A 24,754-nucleotide genomic window follows, 5' to 3' on the forward strand; every position below is an offset into this window, starting at 1 on the left:
TGCCAGGAGTTGATTGCAGTGTCTTACATAAAATAGGGGGTGTGGAGGAGGAGGACTTTCAGGTTAGTTTGGAAAGTCGCTACCGAGGCTGTGCGGAACCAAAGCAAGCCCCGGGGCGCATGACGGGGCAAAAAGATCGCCTGCTTCGATGTTTTGTGTTAGAAGAATGATAATTACTGTTGCTGTTTTTTTAAATCTGGCAAATGCACACATAAAGGTCGAGGCTGCTATTGGGTGAGAGAGCCAGTTAAGGGTCAGACACCGGAAGGGTCTGCCGCGATGACGCATTGAACGAGGGGCGGGGTTGATTGTGTAAGGGTGAGTGGGGCGAATGCTTCAACTTATAGCGGCTGCAGCCGAGAGAACTTTCCTGCAGTCAAGAGAACTTTCAGTTGAAAGAAAATGTCGTCTCCACTAGCGCGCACCATTCTTATAACCGGCTGTAACCGGGGCCTTGGGCTAGAAATGGTCCGACAGCTGCTGGAAAAACCCAACGCCCCCGAGCAGATCTTTGCCACCTGCAGGACCCCGGAATCACCTCAAAGTCAGGTAAAGTCCTCGAGTAGGGATAATTTGTGCTGGAAGTGGGGAAGGGGGTATCCCTCCTTCCCACCCACCCTGGGGCTTATTTACAAGCCCTTTGAACTGCCGGCACGTCACTTTTTCCCGTATTAAAAGTGACGCACCGTGGCGCTAGGGGCTTGTAAATAAGCGCCCCCCCCCCCTGTTTTTAGTTTTGAGGCAGATGCTGTTGCTGTTGACGAGCCGGTGCCTTGGCGGGAGTAGATACATTTAAACGCTATTGCATCAAAACATTGGTCAGGTTGAGACACAGTTGAGGTTTCGAGGGCGGGGCGGGGGGTTGAGGGGGAGGGGAGTTGCAGGCATGATTTTTATTTTTATTTATTTATGCGCTTTTATATAGCGCGAACTTTACCCGAAGGTGTCAGAGCGCTTTACATAAGAACCAGTTGAAAAACAAAGGATTTAGGATTACATGCGTTACATAAAGGCTACAAACAGAAACAAGCATTTTCAATGCAATAGGTCTCGCATTAGGAAAGTTTGAGCTATTGGTATTGTAAATGACCAATTTTTTATTTATGTGTTGGTTTTGAAAATAGCAAAATTAATAGCTTTGTTATTTACAATGCCAATACTTTAACTTTTGCAAATGTGACACCTATACTATTTGTAAAGCAACATGTTTTGTATTTACGTGACTTAGATGTATTGATATTACAAATAACAATGGCTTTTAATTTTTTTTAATAATGAATACTTAAATAAAAGTTATTGTAATTTATAATGGCAATAGCTTAAACTTTTGTAAATTACTTTTGTGAAGATTATGTTAATTGTATGTTGTGACTAGAATCCAAGAACAGAAGTGAAATATTAACATCTTTTTTGTGACATCTGTAATAAAGCTAGAAACATTGAGAGAACATATTTGAAGCAGTTGTTGTTGAATGGTTGCACAGATTGATGCTGTGGTGGTGCGGAGTGATGCTGTGGTATTCAGTGATCCTGTGGTAGCGCATAGTGATGTTGTGGTGCCCCCGAGTGATGCTGTGGTGGTGCTGAGTGATGCTGTGGTGGTGCGATAGATAGATAGATAGTGAGGGCGATGGATAGATAGAGTGAGTGCGATAGATAGATAGCTAGAGAGTGCGATAGATAGAGTGAGTGCGATAGATAGATAGCTAGAGAGTGCGATAGATAGAGTGAGTGCGATAGATAGATAGACAGAGTGAGTGCGATAGATAGAGGGCGATAGATAGAGGGAGGGCGATAGATAAAGGGAGGGCGATAGATTGATAGAGGGCGGGCGAAAGATAGACAGAGGGTGGTCGATAGATAGAGGGCGGGCGATAGATAGAGTGAGGGCGATAGAATGAGACGAAGGGATAAAGAAGAAAATGCAGCGACACGGCGAACGAAGGAGAGAGGGGAGCATGTAAATGGGTGTAAAGTGACGTTAGTAAGAGAGACAGAGAACAACAGAAGTGAGTGGAAGGCAGAATGTGAGAGGAGGAGAGAAAATAGAGAAATATGAGGTGTTAGTTGGAGAAGAAGGGAGGGGACAGGAAGGCAAAAAGAAGGAAAGGAATAAAAATGGAGCATGAGGGGGCTGAAGAGAAATTGTAAAAGGGAATGAAAAGACATAAAAATAACGAGCCCTATTGCATTGCAAATGCTTGTTAATGCTTGTTATTTATGCATGGATTTCGTGTTGGGGATCGGAAATCTCGAGTCCGCACATGCATGCAAGGATTTTCAAATATTATAGACTCCGACCCGTACAGAATAGCACTATGGTCATCAGATAGGATCCTATGAGAAAAGCACTGGTAAATGCAGCTTAGCTGCAACATTTTACTACTACTTTACGTCCGTCACCTACCCACTAACGCGACAGACCTAGCAAGCTGAGTCTGACAACTCCCAGCAGCATCACACCATTCAGCTGTGGAGTCATAAACTTTTCCTCTGCAATTGTAAAACGAAAACGTAAGCCAGCAGCTGCAGCCACTCCGGAAATTATATCTGCAACACATTTCGAACAGATTACTGGTTTGACAAACCCGAAAATAAAAATTAGGCCACTGCTGCTTCAGGGAAACAACTGCTGCGGATATTCAGTAAGGGTCCCTCCAAAACAAAATTACAAGTGCCGATCCGTACTGCCAATGGAACGTGTTTTTAAAATAAACGGGAAACAGCGGCAATGGTGCTGTACCTCTAAAATTAGCAGGCAGCAATGGGTGGGAGGTAGTGTTCGTGGGGATTGTGTATGGCACAGGGAACTTAAATGACAGCAATAGGAGCTGAAGCACAGAAAAGTAAAAGCCAGTGAAGGGAGGGATGGGATGGGGCGGCACAGGGGGGAAATTCTTAAAAAAAAAAGCTTTACAGCCATGTTTTCAAGCCGGGGCCAGCGCTCACACATCTTTGTTTTTTTTCAATGTGGGCCAGCACTCCCTTCTAGTGCACTGTGCTGTGGGAGTAATTCACCTGTGAATGATGACAGTGAGGTGTGAATATGATGTACGGCATTCTATCATGGTCCACTTCCTTGGTGCCCATCCCCCTCATGTAAACATCTACATAGGCCCGTCAGTGGCGGCTTGCAGTGGGAGTGCTGCGGAGCGGGGGAGGGGGTGGGTAGCGGAGTCGCACATACGACGTCCATGAGTAAAGTAAGTAAATAAATAAATAAACTATTTACCTTGCGCTCACTGCATCGCTGAGTTGGCAATGCAGCAAACGCAAGGTAAATAGTTGTATTTATTTATTTACTTACTTTACTCGTGGACGTCATATGCCCGACTGCACTACCCTACCACCCTGCCCCACCCCCGCTCCACCGACTCCCACTGCGGGCCGTCACTGGAGGCCCGTACCCACCTTCCCCCAAATGCTGCCGTGCTCATTCCTGTACTCCAGCGTATTTCATGCTCAGAGGGGCACTCGCCTAAAATATGCCTCAATTTGTGGAGCCAAGCCTCAATTTGCTGATCTAGGGCTCAATTTGTCAAGGTAAGTACCTCATTCTGTATGGCGCACACCTCTATCACCCCATCCGCCTCTTGCCCCCCACCCGGGATCTTTGCTTCTTCCGCCTAGAACTTGACTGCACCTGCACGGCCACCTGAAGAATGTCATTCGGAAAGATTATGCATGGTAACATCTGGGTATTTTATTTTCAATTAGTCCAATAAAAAGAATAGCAGCCAGGAGGCAGAAATGGCGAAATGGCAGTCGCTTCCCCAACCAGCCTACATGGCACGCGTAGCCAGGAGCAGTACCCTCACCACCCTCGAATTAACAGGTTTTGCCCTAATCATATGCAGTTTCTGGAACGATATTCTGATGGAACTTTGCAAAACATGAAGAGTCATAGTGTATTAATATAGGGTGTGGAAAATCGTGCATTTCTGTATACGGAAGTGCTCCTTTTCTCGTACAGTGGTCGGAAGCCTTACTCCGTTTTGCCGCTATATATATATTTAATTGGATTGGAACATGCTGGGTTTATAGTCCCTTAACACCATTCATTCGGTTTCTTTGGTGCCATGTAAAACATTTGCGTCCATTTACTTATTAATTTGTGCAATGGGATTCCGTTGTTATTTTTTTAGATCGGATAAAGGAGATTAGGCGGGCGGCTTACACATTTTATTGGACCAATTCAAACCACCTTTTACAGTACTTAATCGATACTCGTGTTCATTTTATTATTAGTCCGTACATGCCAAGTCTAGCTAAGAGCTGACTGGAAGCTGGTGGGTGAAGCGGTGGGAAAGTTATACTTTTTGCTTTTTCTCGAAAAACGACGTTCCAAACCACGGTGCTTACACTCCGAGTTTACCTGGCGGATTAGCGGTTAATCAACGGGAGCTCCTCTGTGAATAATTAATCCTTTCTGGGGGTCATCCTAATCACCGCCTGCTGATACAGCCCGGGGTGAGTCTGAGGCAAGATTAGCAGCAGGAGCGCCCACCGTCCACCCTTAACTTCAGTGTGGATTCTCACACTTTTCTAAAGATACGGGATTGGCCGTGACTGTGCCAGAAGTGCAGTATGAAACAAATGGACTTGCGAGTGCATCCATTAAAAACAAGAAGTCAGGAAAAATGTATTAGACTCTGCATTTTTATAAATCTGAAAACGGTCGCTCTTTCCATAACTCGTGAACACTTTCGAAAATACAGCACAGTTAAATTACCACAAAGGAATACTATACACAGAACATGCACGAGACTTCATGGGGAAATAATGGCCCTTGATGCAATAATAATAACAAGCCCCCCTCCCCCCCCCCCTCCAGCTCAGAGAAGCAGCCCCTGATGGAGACCCGACGGCTGAGATCACTTACCCTGTGCCGGCGGGACTGCGTCTGCGGCCTCCTCCACCGTGGCGAGCTGGGGCATCACATACTGAATATGTGGGTGCACCCCCAAATCCACCTGCTCGGAGACCGTGGGACAGGCGGATGCAGTTCAGGCGCGGCGTCATCCTCAAACAAGTCGGCCTGGAGCGGAGAACAGCCGAAGAGACGCGGGAGGGCATGAGCGTGACGCCGTGAGTGTGCACGTTGACGTTCCCCGCGGCTCCTGCCAGTGGCGGCCCTGCAAAGCTAGAAGCGCGTTCACAGACCTGAATCGGCTCGTGCCCATACTACAATCGGCTCGTTCACAGGTCTAGAGCTGCTCGTTCACAGCTCACACTCCCTTGGCAGGGAGGAAGGTGACTATAGAACTCGCTGGCGGGAGCGCTTCGCGCTCCAACGCCAGGCGAGCCCTAAAAAATTGCAAATGTACAAGATGTAAAGTCACACAAGGAGGAGATACAGATGGATATACTCTAAAAGTCACATAGGAATGGTAGAGAGCACTGCGGTCTACTGCATATACTTGTGATTAGAGTTATCTCAATATACAAAGGGAAGGGATATGACTGGAAATACTCCAAGAGTCACATAGGAATGGTAGATGGTACAAAGGTCTACTGCATATACTAGTGATTAGAGTTCTCTCTATATACAGAAAAGCAGAGTTCCATTAGGTGGGGTCAGAGGGGGGATGCAGTCACAGCACCAAGGGAGGGACAGAGAAGGGCAGGAAAGTGAGACGAACCAGAGAGGGAAGCAGATAGTAACGAGTAAGACAGCGAGGAGTGTGTCAGAGGCAGCAGGAGAGACAATAGAAAGGTCGTTAGGACAGAGGGGGAGGTCAGAGATCGCTAAAGTGGCGGAGGAGAAAGGTAGAAGAAGAAGCAAGTCATAAAAAGAAAATGGCGGGTAACTCAGAGGTCCAGGTCCGAAAGTCCAGGAAGAGGGCTGCCATAGCCAGCAAGTCCGGGGGGAAAAAGGCAGTCCGCGGCAAAGTCACAGCCTCATCGTCCATGAGGAGCTGGGGCAGAGGAGTTCGATCCGGATACCAGGGGTCAGGGAAGAAAGACCACAGGCGCCAAAACAGCTGTTCGCAGAACGGGAGGCAGTCCCAGGAGGAGGGAGGAACACGCCACAAAGCCGACCCACATCATCTGGGGCCAAATGGAGGAGCCTCAGCAACGCCAACGCTGGATGAGCACAGGAGGAGGCACAGGAGGAGGGATAAGGAGGAAAGCTCTTCAGGCTATGCTTAGGCAGCAGCCGATCGCGAGCTTGAAAGTCTGTTCGGGGAGTCATTGGCACCAATGTCCCTAAGGCGCCGCCATTTTGGGGTCAGGCAAGCCCCGGGGCAGAGCAGACTGGAGCGCTTCTCTGTGGAGAGCAGCGAGGGTGCCCCGTTAGTTGCGGTGGGGCCCGGCTCACCGCTAGTGCTGGTGTAACATGGGAGGCCAAGGTCTTCAGGTGGCAACCTCCGCTGGCACGACAGGGTCTGGTGAACAAAGCCGCCGGGCAGCCGCCATTTTGCCTCACAAGCACGAGATCCCCCCGAGGTCGCGCCAGGGACGATCCTGCATCTCCAGAAGCATCTAAGCGCTCTCCAGCTGAGCGCCGCACCTTCCGCTTCCGAGGCGTGCTGGAAACAGCCCCCGGGCCACTGGGGAACCTCCAAATTAAGCTCCTGAGCAGCGCTGGAGCCGGGAGCCGAGACGGATTACGACCGTCCTGCTCCGCCCCTCTGACGACAACAATGGGGTAGGCACGAGGTTGGAAAGCAAAGAGTTTGAATGAGAGAGTTTGGAATGGTTTTTGTTAGGCCTCGTCTACAGCATTGCTTTAGCAAAGCTGGTTTGGCGAGATTATAGTAAGGCTTTTAAAAGTCTACCCAAACTGCGGATTAGGTACAGTGCATGTGAGCCAGGCACGTGCACATCGCCAGCCACATCGCACACCATTTGTCAGAGCCTCGGCATCAGACTTCAAAGGAAGCCGCTCCCCCCGCCCCCCACCACGCAATGCTGAGAGCTTGTTGAGCTTGTTTTTAACTTCAGCGCGAGGCACGCGCTGGTTCTTTTTTGGATCCTTTATCTGCATTATAGAAAGAAATGGAACACCGGCGCCCTCTTGAGGCAACATGCGCGTGCACATTTGTTACTTAATTTCCCCCAGTAGCTCAAGAAACCCTCAGGACTCTCTCCTCCTATATGCCTGGTCACGCAGTCTATCCGCTTGTTTACCTCGCTGGGTTCCATTTCTACCCTCCGGCGTACCTCGCCTGGTTCCATTACTACCCTCCATTGATTACTTCCCATCTGTCTCACAAAGCCTCAGCCGGGGTCTGAGCCAGTCTGCTCCTGCCTGCTCTCGGTTTGTTGCACTGGGGGGGAGCTCAGCTCCTCCTTACCCGGGATCACGTGGCTGCTTCCAGCCGACGCTCGCCTGCCAGGCCCGGCTCTCCTCCCCACAGCCTGCCGAGCCGCGACTGTGTCTGCCGCACACTGGCCTCTCAGGAAGTCCACGAGAGCTGCAGTCAGCTCAGGCCCCGTGCGATACTTGCACAGCTCCGCTGCTGCGCCGGACCTCTCGCGCTTGTTTCTTTTGCGCAAGATCAAATACAATGATATAAAGTAAGGCTTGGTTCCCAAAACTATCTGCTGGCACCCGCCAAACTTAAGGCCCAAACCTCTTAACACATTTCCTAGACGGGGTGACATGCACCCCTCTTCGCCTCCTCTATATGTACAATTGTTGCTAAGCCTCTGTAAGCTCCCAGAGCGTGGTATGGACGGAAACGTGAGGCGGCTGCTATATCGGCCCTGCCACAGACCCGGGTGTGGCTCAATCTCAGCATTAACTTAATAGCTTTTGGAATTATTCTTCCACAGGAAAACAATTTCATCCCGCACTTAAACAGAGAAACCTGTTCCTCGGCCCCTCCTCCCTGCCATGAAGATCTATCACTCACTAGTGTTTCTTCCTCCAGCCTCTCATGAAGATCTATCCCTCACGTGTGTTTCTCCCTCATATACTCTCCTGATGAAGTATTCCTCCCCCTCGTGTTGCCTTCTCACAGCCCCTCATGAAGCGCTGCCCCCATGTTTCTCTCTCACAGACTCTCCTGGTGAAGTATTCCTCCCCCCACTCGTGTTTCCTTCGCACAGCCCCTCATGAAGCGCTGCCCCCGTGTTTCTCACCCTCTCCCTGTCGTCTTTCCTTCCCACAGCCCCTCGTGAAGCTCCGCCCCCTCTCCCCCCTTGTTTCTCACTCCAAGCCCCCGTGTCGCTCTGCCCCCGTGTTTCTCTCTCACAGACTTTCCTGATTAAGTAATCCTCACCCTCCTCCCTGCCCCTGCCGTGTTAACTTCCCACAGCCCCTCGTGAAGCGCCGCCCCTCGTGTCGCTCTGCCCCCCCACCGCTCTGCCCCCGTGTTTCTCTCACATACTCTCCGGATGAAGCATTCCTCCCCACTCGTGTTACCTTCTCACAGGCCCTCGTGAAGCGCTGCCCCCGTGTTTCTCTCTCACAGACTCTCCTGGTGAAGTATTCCTCCTCCCACTCGTGTTTCCTTCCCACAACCCCTCGTGAAGCGCTGCCCCCTGTGTCGCTCTGCCCCTCGTGTTTCTCTCTCACAGACTTTTCTGATAATGTATTCCTCACCCCCTCCCTGCCCCTGCCGTGTTTCCTTCCCACAGCCCCTCGTGAAGCGCCGCCCCCCTCTAGGCCCAGCGCTGCCTTTGAAGTCAGGTCTGTCGCGCTTGATGCCACCTTTGTTGCCAATTGGAGACCTTGGCAGCGCAAGGCTCGAGAGTTGTAAAATCCGTTCTCTTTGATGTTTCTCTTAATCATTTTACAATTCCGCACTAAATTCAATTAATTTCGACGAGCCTGGTTGTTGGCTTTCACCTTGTTTAGCTTGAGGGCAGCGCCAATATTTGGTCTGAGCAGGCCAAAAAAGCACTCCTCTCCAGAATATGAGCCTGTGCCTGCAGCCATCTCACAGCTAATATAGGTGCGGTCTGAAGTTCGCAAGTCGGTGGCCAACCAATTCGGCATGTGCAGTGCGCACCCTATGCTTAAGGCAAGTCATTCCTACTGCCAATCAGCAGCAGGAATGGGCCCACCCCCAAGCCACTCCTCCTTATAAAGACTCCCTTTGGCCTGAATGTCCCATTGAGGACTTTTGGAAGATTACTCCATTGTAATTAGAGACATCCCCTTGGCCTGAACGTCATTCGACCTTCGCTGCTCCCGTCCTAAATTACCTGCGTGGTAGATCCATTGCCCTACATTGGTCATGTCACATCAGCCCAAGTACCTCCGTCCACGACTTTCCACCCAACCCCTTGATCAAGTGATTCCTCAATCCCACGAGGTTTCCACAGCAATTGCCTTCGGCACCTATTTTCTTGTCCTGAAAACGATCCCTGCATTCTTGTAGAGGGATTGAAACGTCGTCGACTTCCTGCCCACACCTTGACATAAATGAATATTTGTATCTATATGTGCTAGGATCCATTCATTTACTTTCTAGTGGTTCTAATGTTGAAATTGTTTGGCTAAAACTCGTGGTTGCCTGAAATATCTGTCATACTTATGTTCCCACTCGTAATTTTTTCTTTTAAATCTTACATTAAATATCATGTCCAATAGGACATATAAAAATAGACATATTGTATTGCTATTTGTGTATACTACGAACTAATATCCTTTTTATCAGGGACCATTGTTCCTTGAAACAGTTAATACTCAAGATCCCAGAATATTACTGTGTTCCCTTGTATTTCTAAAATCTACTTAGCTAGACAAGAACACCTCTGGCTTAACCCCACACCAAATGTTTCTCCAACCTGGCTCACAGTTGAAAATAATCTTGCTTTACCACTCTCCCTCATGTTGTTACTCATGACTAAAAAGATAATAGTACAACACTCCTCCTTTATCCATGCTGGAACCTCCCAAGTCCTCCGGAAAATCAACAACAAACTGACGAATAAAATGAAGCACTCTACGTTAGCCTCACTGTGGCACAACGACATATCAAATAAGATAAGGGAAATGCTGTACTGTGAGAACAGGGAACAAAAAGGTATTCTTTTCATCAAAATCTTAGGGACACCCTCATATCCTCTATCTACCCTTCTCTCACATCAAACACACTTTTAACTTAGATGGCATTGACTTTCATACATTTCTGAAACTCAAGGTCATCTTAGCTAGACACAAACCTCTAAAAATAACAGATCTTCTGTCCAAACTAAACAAAGTAGTGATTGGTGGGCACCTAGCCTCCAAACTCTATCCTTTTTATAACCTAAGTCAATTCCCTAATGTAACCAATCCAAGATAAATGGGTGTCCTTAATAAATACTCATTATTCACCTCAAACTATGGTCCTAAACTGGCCCTGTAGTTGGGCTAACCTAACGACCAACAAAATAGCCCCCTCACTAGCACAATGCAGATATTGGACTGCTTATATGTCCCACTGGACTCCCACCCAACTATTTAATCTCGGACTCCAAGATACGAATCTTTTTCTGGAGTTGTGGAAAAGCCCCGGGTGCCCGTCAACATATGCTTGTCGACTGCTCATTCGTTAATGATTTCTTGTCTGGGGTCAGCATAACTATATCATGAATCGTACATACTAAATGGCCACCTGCCCCTCCCTTCCACTGTCCTAGGCTATCCCCCTTCTCCCCTGAGGTACTCACATACTAGCACAGAAAATCACATCCTCTTAAATATTCTAGTAACAATAAGTCTTAAGTCCATTTTAGCCGAATGGAAGGGCCTCTCTAAATTATTAACCCATACCTGGTAGGCATGGATTCAATTCACCAGAGGTGCAGACAACTCCCTGAACACCTTGCAATCAAATTCAGCAAAGAAGTGGAACATCTGGGCACAACTGGACTCCTACATATCCGACTACCTCCCACCATAGAGCTGCTTCACCTTTCAACTCTCCATTAAACAACTGTAATCCCCCAATACCTCTGCTGCCTTATGTACCTGTCCTTACAAAATACCCACACAAAAACTAACTACATCCCTCCCAGGGGCCCAACCTAACCCTTAACCAAACCTCTCCCCATTCCCCTTCGACATCTAGTCCCTCCCTAACCCTCTCTCCCAATACCCTCCACTGTTTCCCCTTCCACTCTATCTCTTCTCACTCCCTCAGTTCAAACTCTGTATCTTCCTTCTAGACACTTTTCATTTTATTTCGGGCTTACACTTGACACCCACAGCAGAACCTCCAATAATATTTTGAGTATATGCTATGACTCTTTTACTCATTTTACTCAGACCATAACTTTGCAAATTGACCCCGCTACATCAGACAATTCTTTTTGTTTTACTATATTGTTTTATTGTTTCATGAAAACATAATAAAACAGTTCTGACATTTACAAAATATGTGTGGCATGTTGGTAACTGTAACAGAGACAACGAGTTCAGTCTCTGAAAATGTCACCCACCAGCGAGATGCTACAAGCAAGTCAACTGAGGTCTCTGGCACCAGGATGCCTTCCCATTATATTATTTTGTCGTCAGTTTAACTCTTTCGTTTGTACACTGTTGTGATTTGCAAAATATGTCTTGCCTTTCTGTACCCAACTCTTACCATGGATTGTTATTTCTTAGAAAGCTCAACCAAGAATCATTGCCAGAGTCACTTGTTCTGGCTCTAACCTGCTAATGCATGCAAACAAAGGCCTGCATAAATGCTGTTTGCTTGTGATAGCTCATTAAAAGCCAGACAAGTTTTCTTTGCCACTGCTTGTTACTAATAGAAATGATCCAAGTCTGGGTACAATATAAATGCTGGATATTGAAAAAAGGATATTATTTGAACATAGCAGCAGGTAAGGTTGTTAGCATCATACTTTTTTAGGTCGAGCCTAGAGCATGCGCTGCGAGACATGTTGTAGTGGAGTATGGAATAGAAGCCCCGCCCACTCTCCGCCCACATTTGTCATTGGCTTGTGTTATTGTCCTTCGTAAATGATAGATAAACATCAAGGCTTGTTAGTCTTGTAAGCACTATTTTCTTTATTGAGTTTCTCTTACTTCAGGCAGCACATGGGCGCCCGCTTTCAATAACCACTCAGGCGCCCACTTTCACAGTAACACGGGTGCCCGCTTTCACTATAACACGGAGCCCAGTATTATCTCAATTGTCCACCCACTCATCCCTGATTAATCTCACCCTTGTGTCTGTTTCTTCCCCCTCCCACCAACCAGACCTAAAGCCCAGCCTCCTCCACTATGATAGTCTATGCTGCCCAAATCCTAGCTTGTTATTTTATACTTGCCTCGTTCCTTCGTTGACCCTTTGTAGCCTTTTTCGTTTGTTTTATTTTTTTCTGCAGTCTGGCTCTCTTCTAGAAGGCCAGTAACTTCACCGAAGGGTAACGTAAAGTTCACTTAAAACTTAACCCAAACACGTTCACAAATTTCTTCACTGTAAATGCATTTTCCAAGGGGCATGTTATGGTTTTTAAAGTTCTGCTAATAATTTTGTCCTCTTCGTGCAGCTGGTCAGTCTCAAGCACCTCCGTTGCTCCCTCACCCCGCCGACTAACCATTGTTCCCCCCACTGTCTCCTTTGTTGCTCTCCAACACCTAGTGGCACTGCTTTTCCCCTTTCCTCCACGTGCTACTGCTCCCCTTCCTCCTCCCACTGCTACTAGCCCTACTCATCGCACTGCCCCCACTTCTCTTCTCACTCGTCATCACACTGCTGACGCTCTTTTGTTTATTCACATTTCATTTCTTTTCAAAAACTTCTCCAACCTCCCATAACTGCCCTTCATCAGCTTTCCTCCTTTTTTGTAACTGATTGTTCTTTTTTCTGCACCGTCATAAGCCCCCCCCACTCCCTGACATTCAGCGCCCCTCCTTTGATTTTGACTTCTCGACTCGCTGAAAAGCTTTCTACTCCAGGAGACATTACTGTGATGCTCCCTTCCACCACCATTTATTGTAATGTTTGTGTTGGACCTCACAGCACTCACTATTCAAACTTGTGATCCAATAACTAATTTGGCACTTTATAAAAAAAGTTTAAAAAATAAGTACTAGCAGCCTGTAGGCACCACAGCTCAATCTGAGGGTGCTAAATGAACATAGCATAACAATATATTCACTCATCATATAGGAATATTACCCACCAACCCCACACACCTCTCTTTAGGTTTTGACACACAACCTCCCCCCCACACACACACCCCCACACACACACCCCCACACACACAACCCCCACACACACAACCCCCACACACACAACCCCCACACACAACCCCCCACACACAAACACCCCACACACAAACACCCCACACACAAACACCCCACACACAAACACCCCACACACAAACACCCCACACACAAACACCCCACACACAAACACCCCACACAACCACAAAACCCCCCCACACAACCCCACACCACACAACCCCCCCACACACAACCACAACCCCACACACACGCACAACCACAACCCCACACACACAACCCCCCCCACACACACAACCCCCCCCACACACACAACCCCCCCCACACACACAACCCCCCCCACACACACAACCCCCCCCACACACACAACCCCCCCACACACACAACCCCCCCACACACAACCCCCCCCACACACAACCCCCCCCCACACACAACCCCCCCCACACACAACCCCCCCCCACACACAACCCCCCCCACACACACAACCCCCCCACACACAACCCCCCCCCCACACAGACAACCCCCCACACAGACAACCCCCCACACAGAACCCACACACACACCCCCACGCACACCCCCACACACACAACCACACAACCCCACACACAGGACCCCCCACACACACAACCACAACCCACACACAACCCCACACATCTACAACCCCCACACACAACCACAACCCCACACACACAACCCCACACACAACCCCCACACACACCAACACACAAGCCCCCCCCACACACACAACCCCCCCCCACACACACACAACCCCCCCACACACACAACCCCCCACACACACAACCCCCCACACACACAACCCCCCACACACAACCCCCACACACTACCCCCACCACCCCCCAATCCCCCCCACACACCCCCCCACACACAACCACTCCCCCCACAACCACTCCCCCCACACACAACCCCCCCACACACAACCCCCCCCACACACAACCCCCCCCACACACAACCCCCCCCACACACAACCCCCCCACACACAACCCCCCACACACACAACCCCCCACACACAACCCCCCCACACACAACCCCCCCACACACACACACAACCCCCCACACACATAACCCCCCACACACACACAACCACACACCAGGATAGCAAAACATAGCATAGCAAACCAAAACATAGCATAGCAAACCAAAACATAGCATAGCAAACCAAAACATAGCATAGCATAACAAAACATAGTATAGCATAACAAAGCAAAGCATAACAAAACATAGCATAGCATAACAAAACATAGCATAGCATAACAAAACAGCATAGCATAACATACAAAGCATAGCATAACTAATCAAAACCTAGCGTAACAAAGCATAGCTTAACAAAACACAACAGCATAGCATAAAAAACACAACAAAAGATAGCACAACAAAATATAGCCTAACAAAGCATAGCAAAACAAAGCATAGCATAGCATAGCATAACAAAACATAGCACAGCATAACAAAACATAGCACAGCATAGCATAACCTAGCGTAACAAACAAAGCATAGCATAGCATAACAAAACATAGCATAACAAAACCTAGCATAACAAAGCACAACAGCATAGCTTAACGACATAGTCCAACATAGCATAGCATAGCATAACATAGCATAACAAAATTAAGCAAAGCAACGCATAGCATAGCATAACAAAACATAGCATAGCTAAACAAACCATAGCATAACAAAGCACAGCATAACAAAACATAGCATAACAAAACAGCATAACAAAACATAGCATGGCATAACAAAATAAAGCATAGCATAGCATAACAAAACAGCATGGCATAACAAAACACAACGAAACATAGCATAACAAAACATAGAATAGCTAAACAAAACATAGCATAGCATAACAAAGCACAGCATAACAAAACAGCATGGCATAACAAAGCATAGCATAGCATGGCATATCATAACAAAACATAGCATAACAACTATCGCACTCACTCTATTTATCGCCATCCTATCTATCTATCTATCTATGGCCCTCCCTCTATCTATCTATGGCCCTCCCTCTATCGCCCTCCCTCTATCTATCTATCCATCTATCTATCGCATCACCACAGCATCACTCAGGGGCACCACAACATCACTATGCACTACCACAGCATCACTGAACGCCACAGCATCACTCGTCGCCACCACAGCATCACTCGTCGCCACCACAGCATCACTCGTCGCCACCACAGCATCACTCGTCGCCACCACATCATCACTCGTCGCCACCACATCATCACTCGTCGCCACTACAACATCACTCGTCGCCACCACAACATCACTCGTCGCCACCACAACATCACTCGTCGCCACCACAACATCACTCGTCGCCACCACAACATCACTCGTCGCCACCACAGCATCAATCTGTGCTACCATTGAACAACAACTGGTTCAAATATGTTCTTTCAATGTTTCAAGCTTTATTACAAATGTCACAAAAATATGTTAATATTTCACTTCTGTTCTTGGATTTTCGTCACAATAAAATACACTGAACATAATCTTCACAAAAGTTATTTATAAAAGTATAAGCTATTGCCATTATAAATTACAATAACTTTTATTTAAGTATTAATTATTAAAAAAAATTAAAAGCCATTGTTATTTGTAATATCAATACATCTAAGTTACGTTAATACAACACATATTGCATTACAAATGCTATAGGTGTCACAGTTGTGAAAGTTATAACTCTTGGCATTGTAGATGACAAAGCTATTAATTTCGCTATTTTCAAAACCAACACATAAATAAAAAATGTGTCATTTACATTGCCAATAGCTCAAACTTTCCTAATGCGAGACCTATTGCATTGCAAATGCTTGTTTAGTATGCTTTGTGAAGAAGGGTTGTTTAGTGGAGCTAGGTTTGGATAGTTACAAGATAGATAGCAAGGACAGATTGATTTAGTATGTAAGGCTTTAGCCAAGGTTTTGCTATTAACTGTGCACAGGCGCGCAATACCCATTGGACTCAAAGGGCTTCTGCCCCTCCTCCTCGTGTGTGGCAGCCCTGGATGAGACAGCTTCCCAGGCGCACACACACAGCCGCACCTGAGCACTTCACAGGTCTTTAAAATACCATTTGCTTGTTAATGAGGCCTGTTGCTGTTGTTTCACCCGTTCTGAGAGCCCCTGCAGCTCCACTCTGCCTATTGAGTAAAGATTCAGCACCCCCCCCCCGACATTTTTTCTTAGCCCCCCCTGAAATTTGGCTCTAGTTGCGCCTCTGACTGTGCACCTGTTTCATTAAAGCTGCCTTTTACACACTATCAAGCAGTCAGTTCATGGATGCGCACAATGAAAAGTGCCCTCTCCATGGGACAGATTGTTCAAGACTTTCATATGCCGCAAAATCATGCAAAGTGGCGCAAAATCTTGATAATATATTTACTTTCCAGAGCAAACATTTTTTTTCTGCTGGAAAGTTGCCTTTGTTTAGCACTCTGTCTGCATCATTGATTCAAATAGGTGTTTCATGAGTGGGACTTGGACTTTCGCCACCTACTATTTTGATGCAAAGCTGCTTCCACAGAGATTCTCTAACCTGGTTTAGCATCGAGAAATTAATCCTCCTACAGGAGAAATGTTTTAATATCTCCTACCATTTCAACATTTGTTTGAGTCGTACGGTACTTTAGAGGAATTAAAAAAATAACAGCGCAATATTTGGTACTGGAAGCATACACTTATAGTACAAAACCAATGCTAGACGGCATACACCTTTACACTATGTTGTGTGCAGCGCAACACATGCATTATGTAAAGGATGCTCTGTTGCGTTACACTTTAATAAATCTGTGCCCTGGCGTGCTGTGGTGGGTGAGGGAGGTTTCTTATTTTCATTTCGGGCTGGGCCAAATGCAAATGCCTTACTTAAATGAACAAGAACTCTCCTTTTGTTCGCGTCTCAGCCTTTCTGGGAGCTGGATGGAGCCTGATGCTGCTTTACATCACACATATGTTATACAGAGGCTTTGAATCATACAATTGTTTTAGTCTGTATATAGGATGTTGCATAAGACCATAACAGATACAAAGAATTGGAATCGCGTCATCCATACTTGTACTGTTACATGTTAAAAGCATCATATAAAGTAATAGAAATAAAAAACTTTTGAAATAAAAAAAAGTGTGTGTGGTGTTTACAGGTCTGAATGGCTTGGGTTGTCTGTACTAATACGTCTTTATTACTAGCGAAAGGAACCCTTTTTAGCAACCTCAGAGTAACCAACGATTGGGGAAAAAAAGGTTCTAAACTTAAGCTTTGCAGTTTGAATGCGGCTCCTTGAGACTGGATCATTACTCAATGCGCTATATTACTAGGATCATATATTTTGATCTACAAGTAGCACAAGGGTCTCTGCACCAAAAGCAGTAACCCTGTGAGCTGTCAACATAAAATACAAATAAGTGACTTGCAGTTACACGTAGTGCTCTAACACAAGCACAATAGCACATATGTTGTCTTTTGCAATCTGACTGGATTCAGGAAACTCGAACAAAAACCAATCGGAGATCTTATCTCCCTTTATAAAGCAAACTATCTCTCCCTGGGTACTAATGGGGCGGGAGTCTAGGGGTGTACGAATTTTGGCCCCTTAATAGCTGCAGAAAAAAATGTCTCTCCAGGTTGCTGCAGTCCTTAAAAGCATCGCCCACACTGAGATTGGGCTCCCATACATCGAAGACGTGATCAAACTGGCACCCCTCCTATTATGAGTTAAAATCTGCAGTTTCCCGTTCTCTTACTTTCCCCCTTCTCCTATCTGATTGTATTAATTTAGATCATGAAAATAACATTGCTTGATTAGCTTACAGCAGAAAATCTTTTCAACATCAGAAAATCTTTCCAAGTTCTGAGTGTTCCACATCTCTTTCATTCCCCTAGTGAGATTAATAGCAATACAAAGACTTCGATATGCTCCCTCTTTCAAATAATCATCAATCTAAAAAGGTCTAACAAGACGCAGGTGATGGGCACTGTATGCTACCACATGGACATTATCTCACCTGAGCGGGTTGAGACATATTTAGTTCGGATTCCTAACCAGGAGCACAGGTTTTATTTAACACATTTTACGATGTGTAATGTTCACTATTAGGCAGCCTTCCCCCATCAGAGCAGCTGGTTTCTTTCCTCGCCCTGCTGTGCCAATGACAAAATAATTATTCAACAATCCATTAAGCACTTTGTTTTTTTGTCGCTTTTACACTGTTCCCAGGACCTAATTTCTCCGTCCCTTTTTACGCTCTACATACTGTAAACCAGCTAGTCAAAGTCTTAAACTCTTGCAGTGCCTGAACTCTGAAACGTTCTGTCATTCTACTATTGGCTTTATTTGTCACTCTTTTAGGATTTGATTTGATTTGATTGGGGGATTTGTATAGCTTGACAAGGCCTCTCAGACCTCGCAGCGCATTTTGAGTATCCTGCGCCTGGGGCGAGTTCTGTGTGCAACTGTGTAAATTTTAAATACCTATTTTGTCTAAATTTTCTTTTTTCTTTTTCGTTGTTAACCCCTGGTTTTAATCCCATATTGTAGCGCATTCTTGCACTTTAATTGGCATAATCACCGCTGCTTTAGCGGGTCTGTAGCCAGCATTTACATCCTTCGCAGCCATCTTGGGGGTACTTTTGGGAGGTTTCACGGCGCCATCTTGTGAGCACTCTAGTGCTCGGGCGTGATTACCAGTCCCCTACAAAAACCTGTCATGAAGACGCGCAGCGGTGACACGCCGCGTTCACGCCAGAGTCGAGCCAGAGTTGCGCCAGAGTCTTGCCCGTCTGCGCACGATCGGGCCCAGGCGCCAGTCCCCCTGGCGGGCGGCTGACATATTCATCTAGAGAGCTACAGCTATTAGACTCAGGTAGGCAGACTCTAAATTCAACTATTCTGACTAAATTAAAGGAGACTAACATCCTACGACCCCTTAGTTGCAGGTCCATTACTCACTCGCCCTCTCTGAAGCTTACTAGCCTGAATACAAGGTTGCTTCAAAAACAGCACCTTGAGTTTTTACTCTTCTTCAGGATGAGGATATAGACGTCCTAACCCTTACAGAGACGTGGCTAGGCGATAATTCATTACCCGATATTATAGCAGCCCTCCCAAATGGATACGACGTCGTTTGGCACAATCGTGCTGATAATGCTCGGTGGGGGGGGGGGGGTAGCTATTCTGTTTAAAAAACATTTAACAGTCATTAAATTAATGGCTGAAACAGTAGATTCAGCGGATATACTTGGAGTGAAGATCACCTTGAATAATACTTGCCTTATTGTTCTCACTGTCTATCGCCCGCCAAAATGTACTTCAGTGTTCAATGATTTATTTGCCCCTATCATCTCCGATATCTGTACTCGATATAAAAAAGTCTTGGTAACTGGAGATTTTAATGTCCACTGGGATAGTTTCCGTAAAGATTTGACAACTCGACAGTTGGAGACCTTTATGACTTCACTGGGCCTTGAACACCTTGTAGAAGCTCCAACGCATATTAAGGGTCACACCCTTGACCTAATCTGGACCGCTGATCCAGAGGTGGTCCTTACGAATATTCTACCCTGCATTTGGTCTGACCATCATCTACTCTATTGTGACATCCCTATTGACAGTTACTTGTTCCAACTACCCCTAAAAACCAAAAAAGTACGTCAATGGAAAAAAGTTGACTCTAAAGCCTTAACTGATCAGGTCCTTCCTAAATATATGCAACCACTGGCCTCTTATGGTGATCTAGACCAGGATTATAAGGTTATAACGCGGAATCTTAGCCAGGCCATTGACCAGATAGCACCTGAAAGGGTACAGAAAATAAAGGGTGTTGGAAAAGGGGCCCCATGGTTTACCCCTCCTTTGAGGGAACACAAAAGAAAGCTTCGCCATCTTGAGAGATGCTGGAGGAAAACAAAAGACTGCATAGATGGGGAACAGTAAAAAATATCTCTGAATTACATAAAAAGCTCATTTTGTTAGCAAAAGGTGAATATTATGAAACCCGTATAAATAATGCAGACAATATTCAGAAAGAAACTTTTAAAATTCTAAAAGAACTGAGCAAGAAAGAAGAAAAATCAGAAATAACGATAGATTGTAATACCTTTCAACGTTACTTTCTCAAGAAAGTGGTAACCATTCTTTCTGATATTAAGAACAGTACCTCCAGTGGTCCCTCCTCATTACAGGTCTCTCAAGCTTCCCCGAAATTCACCATCTCTAGGTTTCCAGGTATAGATTCTATAACCCTTGGGCAGCTTATGAGTAGAACCAAGTCAGGTTCCCCGGCGGACCCATGCCCCCCCGGTGTCTTTTGTCTGGCGCTCCCTGTTCTAGAGGACCACATTATCTCCCTCCTTAACAATTCGTTAGATACCGGCCTTCTACCAGTTAGCTTTAAAGAAGCATGAGTCAAGCCCTTGATTAAAAAAGCCGGGGGCTGACCCGGCTATTCTAAAAAACTATAGGCCAATATCCCAGCTGCCTTTTTTGTCCAAGATTCTGGAACAACATGTGCTGAAGTCCCTGTCTTCATTCCTGGAATTACACCATCTACTCCATGAGCGTCAAGCAGGGTTCCGTGCACATCACAGCACCGAGTTGGTGATGCTCTCGGTGCTGGATGAGCTCAGAGGCATGGCCGACAGTAAGAAACCAAGTGCCCTGATACTTTTAGATCTGTCAGCGGCATTTGATACTGTCAGCCATGCCCTGCTTCTGGACAGACTAGCAACGTTTGGGATAAAGGACCTAGCCCATCGGTGGCTAAAATCCTTTCTTTTGGGGAGGACTCAGAGGATTCAATTGGGGGATTGTATATCTGAGGTGGGTACTCTTGAGTGCGGAGTCCCACAGGGCTCTGCATTGTCCCCACTTTTGTTCAATCTTTACCTGCAACCACTGATAGATTCTTTGGCAAGCATGGGCTGCAGAATTTTTAATTATGCCGACGATACTCAGTTGTTACTGAGTATTGACAGTACGGCATCTGCACAGACCCAGGCCCAGAATATACTTGGATATACGGTCAGTTGGATGACGGCAAACTTGCTGAAGATAAATCCGGAAAAAACGGAGGTTTTGGTGGTATCAACTGCTGCCTCGCCCTGGAGCGATTTGTTCTGGCCCCAGGAACTTGGCCCCACCCCGAAACTGTGTCCCAATGTAAAAAGCCTTGGTATTAAGATCGACCATGAGCTGACAATGGCTAGCCAGATATCTTCTGTTGTTGGGACCTGTACTAACTTAATTAGGCAGCTACGCAAGCTAGTCCCCCTACTTTCTTTAACCAGGCTCCGTACCATTGTCTCGGCCACAATAATTTCAAGGATAGATTATGGGAACGCGCTCTATTTAGGTCTGCCAAAAATCCTGACTAATCGCTTGCAGGTAACTTTGAATGATGCAGCGCGATTAAATTTCAGACTACCTAGATAGACCCATGCCTCCCCATTATTGCGCAGGCTACATTGGCTCCCCATAAAGCAAAGGGTGGAGTTTAAGAGTTTATGTACTGCCCATAAGGCAATCTATGGGCAAGCGCCTGCCTATATTAAAGAACGTCTCGGGGTCTATAATCCCAAACGAACGCTTAGGTCCTCTAACTCCCAATTGTTGTCCTGTCCTCGATTCAAACTGGCAACCAAGGGAGGGAGATCTTTCTCTGTTCTGGTCCCACAGATGTGGAACAAACTACCGGAGTCTCTCCGTAGAGAAGTAAATCTTCTGCACTTTAGGAAGTCGTTGAAAACACTCCTGTTCAGGGAAGCTTTCGTCCCTATTTAAATAATGCTGTCACATATGTACTTTCTGTACATTTACTCAGTTGTTGTTAGTGTCATCTGTCATGAGCACCTAGAGACCTGACGATGATTTGGCGCTATATAAACCCCAGTTAACAATAACAATAGCGCACGCATGCCCGGAGGATTAGAAGCAAGAGTAAGATATTGGCAAAATCGTCTGCCTTGAACTGTTCTTAGTGCATCTTTTTCTGTTTTTAATCGTATGTCCAATGCTGCTTTTTATGTCTTGCTATTTGACCAGTGTAGCCAAAAGTATAAGGGTAAATTGTCAGTCCTGACTGGTTTCTATTTTATTATACTGACAGTATTTGTATCATAGTTTTAACTATGTTTATCGCCGCTACTCTTTTATGGCCATATTTGCTAAACTTTTACTTACTGACTGACTTCCCTGCTGCTGGACATTCTTAAGCCCTACCAGAAAGCCATGTGAAGCCAGCATGATACATACAAGTGCATAATTCTGGATTCTATAGTGTTCCCTTTCTGCAATCTCATATTCATAAGGATTGGCGGAGTACTTGTTTACATCTCGTCATTGTCACTGGTGACGTCCGTGGTTCGAGATCTGTCTATTCATGAAGCATTTCAAGAAACAACTGGAAAAGGCCTATGGGTTAGCCTCCAATGCCCTTCCAAGGAAGACTTGCAGAACAAAGTCCACTAAGATCTGCATGAAAGGGAACATGAGCTCCTCAAAGGATACCAAGAACTGCTCTGCCACTTCATCCACAAGAGAAAGAATAAGATAAGATTGATGGGATTGTAACCCCCTACAGTGTAGGCCTAAAGTTGTAAGTAATTCAGATGACCTGCTTTGCAGGGAGAATGGACCGAGGAGGTCGAACTACTTAGAAAATATGGGAACTGTGATGCTGCATGCCGTGGGGGTGGGGTCAGTGAAGGTAGGGGCAGGGTCAAAGGTGTGAGAAAAAAAAACATTCCGTACAATTTTTGGTCTTTCACCTTCTTGTAATTACATATGAAATAACGTGCAGCTTAATTGAAAAATAAATAAAAGTTAAGTTAATCAGTGGGAAAGGCACTAGTACTTTATCTAACCTCTATTAGTTAATGAACGGTAGAGGTCAGTGTCTGTAGCCAGAGAGCTACAGAATTAAGGGCCAGATGTATCATTATTTGATGCAGCGCACAGTGCAAGACAACTTTCTGCTCCGCGGTGTGCTCAATTGAGACCGCAGGAATGCATCACATTTACTAACAAAAGGCGCATTCCTGCTATCTCCCTGCGCCAGAACCCTCCGCGCTGCCTAGCACCAACATAGGCACTCTTGTATCAAGGTGCAAGGGTGCCTGCGATGCAGTCAGAATTGGTTTTGTGTAGGAAGGGACATCTTCCTGCACAAAAACATTCCTTGGAGGTGTTTTCCTCTTTTTAGTGTGTTGCAGCACACTTAGAAAGAGGAAACGACGAGGATATACGGATATTGTTTTCCTCAATGTGCCACTATCGGGAAGGCATACAAGTTTGACACATTCTCAAGTTTACTACTCTTGGTGAATCTGGAAAAGGGACATAAAGCATCGATGGATGCATGTGAAGATCCTCTCTCCACCCACGTGATGCCTTTCTGATTCAGAGTAATACAGGCAGCGACATGTGCACCCTTGTGTCGCTCCAGATTTACCAAGCCACCGTGGCTTTGCATGGCTCAGTAAATATGACTTAAGGATTGCGTTTGCCTTGCGTCACCCTGCGTGGCGCAAGGGCAATGCAATATTTCGATAAATCTGGGCCTGCATTTTGTATGGCACACTGGATAATAGTGACTTGTGTATTTTTAGTGCTACAAGGTCCTTGCCTGTGACAGAAAGCACTGTGAATATGTATTTTATACTTGCATTACACACACTATAAGATGGGCTGCTCGAAATGCGCAAAAGGGTATAAGATAAAACGGTGCTTCCAAAATATTGATTTCAGTAATACCCAGACTGTACATAGTGCCATTTGTGATATAACTGGCCCTTAACCCTTTCGCTGTGACGGCAATTAGGCCGCAGCGCTAAGGGGCGGGGGGGGCCGCGCGGCGCTCCGACGCTTGTGACTGAACTTCTCCGTCACGTCCCTCGGGTGGACTGTGCTTGTGACGGAGCGGTTCCGTCACGGCCCCGCCCGCTCAATAGAACGTGCCGCAAAGGCGCGAAATCGGCGCCGGGCAGGTGCGGCGAGCGGGTCGTGACGGAACCGCTCCGTCACCAGCACAGCCCACCAGAGGGGCGTGACGGAGCGGTTCCATCACAAGCGTGGGAGGGGTTAAAGCACGTACTTCACAGCTCCGCTGGGAACTCCTTGCACTACCACATAATATTCTGTGTTATCAAGAAGCTTCAAGTGATTCTATCAGTTAAAGCCATTCCAAATTTCCAAGCACCCTTTACATTTGCAGATTAACCAGTTGCTCACCTTTATATTTCTTCAGGAAAGCAGACACCCTGGATTGTTTCCTGTTTTGGCGTCTGCCCGCCTTAGGTTTCACAGCACAGGGGTCTCCCTTCCTGACATGTCAACTGAAGCATTGAAACTATCGGAACTAACCCTCCCTGGGCGGATGTCTTCTCACTAAAAGTTGGGGAACTCTTTTTAATACATTCTAAAGAAAGGGCACATCGCTCCTGTCCGATTGCGCTCATTTTGTCCTCTGTATGAGACAACTGACTGAACCGTAAATCAGAACTTTTTCCAGTGAGGTCAGTGTTCAGTCACTATGATCCAAGGGCATCACCCTCCCCATTTCTATATACATAACTATACCACCCAGGCGGGCAACTAGAGCCGAA

General features: G+C 46.4%; 1 protein-coding gene across 1 annotated transcript in view; it reads left to right on the plus strand.

Moving 5' to 3' along the window:
* Positions 1–240: 240 nt before the first annotated feature.
* Positions 241–24,754, plus strand: part of LOC144798482 (C-signal-like) — a 175,468-nt gene continuing 150,954 nt past the window's right edge. The window contains exon 1 of the mRNA XM_078669382.1: positions 241–549. Coding sequence (XP_078525508.1) covers positions 403–549 — 147 coding nt within the window. The 5' untranslated portion in view covers positions 241–402. The remainder of the gene's footprint in view (positions 550–24,754) is intronic.

This window comes from Lissotriton helveticus, chromosome 12 (assembly GCF_964261635.1).
Source record: "Lissotriton helveticus chromosome 12, aLisHel1.1, whole genome shotgun sequence".
Classification (NCBI taxonomy): domain Eukaryota; kingdom Metazoa; phylum Chordata; class Amphibia; order Caudata; family Salamandridae; genus Lissotriton; species Lissotriton helveticus.